This window comes from Sinocyclocheilus rhinocerous, unplaced genomic scaffold (assembly GCF_001515625.1).
Source record: "Sinocyclocheilus rhinocerous isolate Xijiao unplaced genomic scaffold, SAMN03320098_v1.1 scaffold1542, whole genome shotgun sequence".
Classification (NCBI taxonomy): Eukaryota; Metazoa; Chordata; class Actinopteri; order Cypriniformes; family Cyprinidae; genus Sinocyclocheilus; species Sinocyclocheilus rhinocerous.
In genome coordinates, this window is record NW_015666540.1 from 426,194 (window position 1) to 432,695 (window position 6,502).

General features: G+C 36.1%; 1 protein-coding gene across 1 annotated transcript in view; it reads left to right on the forward strand.

Annotated features, from left to right (window-relative positions):
- LOC107732645 (fibronectin type III domain-containing protein 1-like) overlaps positions 1-6,502 on the forward strand; it is a 48,426-nt gene that overhangs the window by 37,052 nt on the left and 4,872 nt on the right. Inside the window, exons 16-17 of the mRNA XM_016544047.1 lie at positions 488-724; positions 2,632-2,740. Coding sequence (XP_016399533.1) covers positions 488-724; positions 2,632-2,740 — 346 coding nt within the window. The remainder of the gene's footprint in view (positions 1-487; positions 725-2,631; positions 2,741-6,502) is intronic.

The following is a 6,502-nucleotide window of genomic DNA, read 5'->3' on the forward strand; positions in this document are numbered from 1 at the left end:
CATTTGAACGGTAGTGTATACATAATACAGTCCAAAGTCTGAGAGCACATTGAAAAATGATTTTATGTATACCTAAATTAATTAATTATTTATAATTATAATAATTATAAATTAATTATTTACCTAAATTAATTTCATTCTTTTTTTATTTTGAAAAGTTTAAAACAAAAGTTATGATGCAAAATAAAGAATAAATATGTATAATTCTGCACTATTTCTATTTGATCATGTGACTTTTTACAGATGTTCAGATCAGGTTTCACACAAATTTGTGAAATACAATCAGCTCAAGTGTTGCTGCCAAAAAAGCAATTGGGGGACAAACAAGGCATTATGAAATTAATGTTATAAGATCAGTTCAGATCATCACTCAAATTGTTAATTTGCTTAACTGTAATAAAACATTTTATATTAAAGTAGCAACATTGCAGTTGCCTTAACGTATTTCCTAAATGTACATATTTTCCCTTTCTCTGCTTTTCCTCAGCTCCATATGTAAACTACATCCGTAAGGACCCTGGAGCTCCCTGCTCCCTGACCGAGGCTCTGGAGTACCTTCAAGTGGATGTCTTAGCAGACTTGATGGAGAAGGAACAACAATCAATCAATCAAAAGCAGCCACCCAAAAACAAGCCCCATAATGTCACTGTGGTTGCTATGGAGGGCTGTCACTCGTTTGTAATTTTGGACTGGGCACTTCCACTGAAAGATGACATGGTGTCTGGTGAGTGTGTGTAGCAGTTCCTTTTTTATTATTTAAAAAAAATGCTTTTGCAGTTGCAGAACTGTGAAAAAATGACTTCTGATTGTCTGTAAGTTTCACCACAATGTTTGATGTAATATACAAATTTACAAGCTTTCTTTTGCATCTTATATCATTTGGAGATCGGATTTAGGCTTACGATTAAAGTCAAGATCCCAGTTGAAAAAATGACTTTGTTAAATTGAACAAGTCCTGCATTATTTATGACTTGATTTATGCTCGAGATGAGTGGTTTTATTTTCCATGGACTGCATTTCAGCTGCTTTTTCCAACATACCAAATGTGCAGCGATTTCTTAGAATGCATCAAATAGATGTGAAAAACACCCAATCCAGTTTATGGTTAATCTTATAATGTTCTGTTCCTCTATCTGCAATGTGTAAATCTCATAAAGCAAGTTGATCATGCATGGGCCTGTTTGATAGCAACACTGAAAAAGATTTATAGCACCAAATACTGATAGAGAAAAGGCGCATCAGACATGTCAACATGAATTTAGTGATTTGAAAATTGAGAAAGACTGCTATGCAATTAGCTAATTAGCTGCATGCTTTCCTCGTTTGGTAATAGCATGACGTTAAAGGGATAGTTCACCCAACAATGAAAATTCTGTTGTTCGTGTCATTCCAAACCATTCATGAATTTTTCTTCTGTGGAACATAGAAGATATTTTGAGAGGTTTTGTCATCCATATATTGGAAGTCAGTGGTCACCCAACATTCTTCAAAACATCTTGTTTTGTGTTGCACAGAAGAAAGAAATGAATAAAATGAGGGTGAGTACATCATGACGGATCTATCCACTTAAGTGTGTAGGCATACAGCGCTGTCATTTGTGAATTGGCACATTCCATAATATATCTCACTTTAATAGAAAGCTGTGTTTACTGTAAAATCAATAGAGCTGGCTTAATTTTGTAATTTTGTTTGTATGGTTTTGAAAGAAGATGGAGGATAGTGCGCTGAAATACCTTATTCTGAAGTACCCCAACTGTCTTACATGCTGCCTGGTTTCCATTTAATGTGCATTACCAAACACAAAACTATATGTAACACTTCTCTAATATATTGACCCTGACAGTTTCATCCTGATTCACACAAACAGGGAGGCAATTCCCACAGCCACTGTTAGTGTCATGATATGATGTGTGCGGAGGTTTAAATGCGGGGGATTCCCTGCCAACTGACAACCGATAACCGATGAATGGAGCAACTTTTTTAACACATGAAAAATAACATCCACATGCTCTTGAATAAAATTGTACAAGGCAGTCTAATGTTACTGTAGGGGTTTCATGGTGCCTTTTGCATCACTAGACCTAAAGCATTTATTTGTACATGATACTGTACATTTACAAATTCAACATAATATTTATTAGTGTGTGCATATACAGTATACTGTATATGTGAAGACTAATGAAAATTCAGCGTTGCCATCACAGACCCCAGAAATCCATCCGAAAAATCTGAGCCCAAACTTTTGAATCGTATTTTATGTAAAGTTAGCAAATGATGGTTATCGACAACTGACATTGCTTGCAGAACCTTGTTTCTCCAACAATCTCTTTTAATAAAAATGTTTTTTTCTCCACTCTGCTTCACTCCTTTTCAGTCGTCCTGCCTTCTTTCATAAGCTTCACTCCTGCACTGCCTCTCTCTTTCATATTAAATGATGGAAAATACACGCATGTGCTTTATATACATCCTGCTGCCTTGGCAGGAGTTTAGTCTTTCCATGACATAATAAGGAACTAGAATTATATTGAGGAATCTCTGCACAGACATGACCAATACATGCTCATTTATTTGAAAGTTTTTGAATCTCTCACATTTAGAGTATGCTTTAATTGTTCGCCTTCTCTTTTATAGGCTATATGGTACACAGTGCATCCTATGATGATGTCCTAAATAACAGATGGTCAACCAGATCCTCAAGTGGAACCCACCTCCCTGTTGAAAATCTCAAGCCCAATTCCAGGTGCGATCTAGCATGTGACAGATCTCATGTACACAGACACAAACATATTCCATGCATTTATAAACTAATTTACAAGCTTTTACATGCTTGTGCTTGCACATTTAAGCATCTGTGTTCTATAGTCCACAATACAAAATACAAATACAAAGCAGGTCTGAGTTCTCAGTGGAGATCTTTTGGGAGGCCTCCTAAATCATGCTTAATCCATGAACTCCAACAATATGCTGGGAAGCTGTCTGTGAGGCTTGCTGGTATACTAAGCTATAAAATCATTACCACTTACTTTACTGAACATAAATTTATATGAGTGTCATTTATCTTCCCCTTGTTGTCCAACATCGTCTAGAAATAGTGATGTATATTTTCCCAAACATCTTTTGCTAAGTCTGAAACTATCTCTGACAGGATAACTGATCTAAGATGAATGTTAAATATGAGACAAGGAACTGGGGACTAATATATAATTAGTTGGGGTGTCGTAGTTAACTCGTTAATGCATATATTCAGTTTGACATCATATCGGTTGTATCCTGTATTGTGTGATTTCTAACTAATCTGAATCTTTGGAGCAGATTGGAACTGATAAATCAAACTCAGACAAGATGTTTAACAAACGTCAATTGCATTAATTTTTTTGGCTTTTTTGAAGTATGGTGAAATTTAATTATCATCAAAGCTTTTTTTCAGAAAACAAAAAATTTAAAATTGACAGTAAAGATATTTATATTTGATAAAAGATTTATTTTGTACTTCCAATTCAGTATAGAATGCTGAAAAGAATCAGTCTCCACAAAAAGCGGCACAACTGTTAGTAATCATTTTAATTTATAATAATAAATAAAAATGTTTCTTACGCTCTCTTAATCAGCTTATGATTTATGATAAGTAATGACTGCTGAAAATTTACAGGAATAAATGTGAGAATTTTTTTATTAAATTGTAATAATATTTTACAATATTTACTGAAATGAATTCAGCCTTGGTTCACGAAAGAGACCGCTTTCAAAAACATTACAAAATCTTACTGACACCAAATTTTTTTGAACAATAGTGGAAATAATTTGTTGTTTTTGAACAAATAAAGAGCACTCTTGCATAAATTTCAGTTTCAAATAGCATATTATTTAATCTTCTTTCATTGAAAAAGAATTTCATGTTAACTATAAAAAAGATTAAGTGACATTAATTATTTTAGACTGACAGCCTTAATAATTATTTCATAATTATTGTCCTGTCACCCTCCAAAAAAAAAAGAGAGAGCTAGAGAAACGTCTCGGTTACGTATGGTAACCCTCGTTCCCTGAAGGAGGGAACGGAGACGTCACGTCGGATGACCGACAGATTCATTCTGGCACAGAATCCTGACATCAGGATGAGACACAGGCAAGAAACCAACACCAAACAACTTCTGTAATGTTAACCACACCGAGCGCTTATGCTTACTGATTCCATGAACTAATAATTATTAAAGGAATAGATCAGCCAAAAATGAAAATTTGCTGAACACCAGTCCAGTCCATCCAAGATGTAGATGAGTTTGTTTCTTCATCAGATTTGGAGAAATGTAGCATTGCATCAGTGCTGAACTCGTTCAGTCTTCTTCTCTCAGTAGAGTAGTCAGGAGCAGAACGATGTGATCGCTCGGCTCCGAAGCGAAAAGCTGAATATGCGCTGCATCTGCTGCCTACGCTGTGATCAGCGGCAGCTGGATGCAATAATCGCATGCCAATGTGCATTGGCTCGTTTAGTTTACACTCGAAGTAGATTGGTCTCTCTAAGCGAGATCCCAATTTCGTCGGTCATCCGACGTGACGTCGAGAGTGACCGACTGAAAGGGAACTGCTATTTTATGCTGTGGAAACAAGACTCAATTTCAACCATATTGACTGAACTGCACTGTGTCTACATGTGTCTGTTTCTTGAATGCTGCTCTTACTTTATCGTTGTAAACCCTTACCAACACATTTTTGCAGCAGTAGATAAGGGAGGTGTTTATGGGCTGTCTGGATATTTCCCACAAATGTGAAGTCATTTCTGCCTACCAGACCCATCTAATCGTTTTCTTCACTAAGCATTGGTGCATTACAGCAGGCATGATCTGTCCCACAGAATTGGAACGCCTGTCATTCTGAAAGTTCGGCACATCCCTTACTAATTTTGATTCATTAAATGTGTTTGCTGATTCAGTAATGATTTCAAAGTGTAGCACTCTCAGCACATATTTAGCTTTAAAATCAGTGCAGAAAATGCAAAAAACATGCGCAGATCTCGTCTGGACCTGCACACAGGTTACTCACGCATGCATAAATGCATGCAGCTGTGTGAAACGCCCCAGGTTTGATTGACGTTTGTTTTGTACACTTTCCCAGACAGGCAGATGCACTCTCTCCATCACTACCTTGAGAAAACACATGAATGCATATGCACTCATTAGAGATGTTTGGTTCATAAATGTGGAATGTGAGGATGAAGTTGTTTTTATTGTCCTCTGGGATTCATTTAGAAGCCTCTGTTATTATAGCCTCTCAGCCGAGCTCAGTGACTGACAACTTTATAATTCAGCCATGAAGTGTTGATAAGTTTTATAAATGATTTGTAATAGCTTTTAGAACTAGGTGAATAGTCTAGACTGCGGACAATAACAGCTCCTTCTTAGTCCAAGTAGCAATGACAAACCACTTGGATGCCATATCGAGACTGGATCTTGCATCAATTCCATAAAGAGTTATGGTCAGAAGAACAAGGAAAAATAGGACACATGCACATATGCATATACTTAATAATATATGGTCAAAAGGACAAGAAAAATTGCACGTGGACACAGAAACCGTAACACACACATCCTAGTTGAAATATGACAGGCCCCCTTCCACTGGCGGTCTGACTGTAATTGTCCATTTTCTCTTTATTTTGGTCAGTTTCCACGTGGCTGTGCTAATTTGATCCAGCAGTGCTGCTTTTATGTCATTAAACGGGTCCTGAGTTAAACCAAGTGAAGCGTGAGCTTACTAAACAGCCTCTCACTGGCACAACAGAAGGCTGTGAGTGCTGTTAGCGCTGCCCTTTGAACTTCATCACACTTCTCTGTTTTAATTTCTTTACTTGTCTAATTTATCTTCTAAGGTAAAGGATGTGCCAGAGTCAGAGCAGAATAAGTGGTTGTGGTCTGGTATTTGTCACAAAGAGGTTTTGTCGGATTGGAAGTTCCATGTTGATGTGTTATTCTCTAGCTCACCCTCTGACATGCAGTCTCTTCTTGTCATTACACTTTTTTAGCCTTCTGTTTGCCAGAGGCTCACTCTTATAACTTTCTCTCATGCATGTTTTATTAATGCAAAATTTAACTGTGCCCTTTTTTTTTCTTTTCATTTTCCAACCTTTTTTCATCTTTTTCATTTTCTTTTTCTTTCCTTTTTTCCCATCCTATTTTCCCATCCTATTTTAATTTCAACGGAAATATTACAGTTAACCGTTAGCGGTTATCCATAAAATTATACTGGATAATGTCCTGGCAGAAAATTGCAAGTATATTTTCCATTATTTTTTATTTATTATATTATCTGTGTGTGTGTTTTATTTCCTATGCTTTTTCTTTTCCTTTTTTAATTTCCATTTTTATTTTCCTACACATTATCGCTCACACTTTATTTTAAGGTTCAATTCTTGCTATTAACAAACCATTAACTATGACTTTTGCCTCAATAAACTCATTTGTAAGTCGCTTTGGATAAAAGCGTCTGCTAAATGACTAAATAAAAAAAA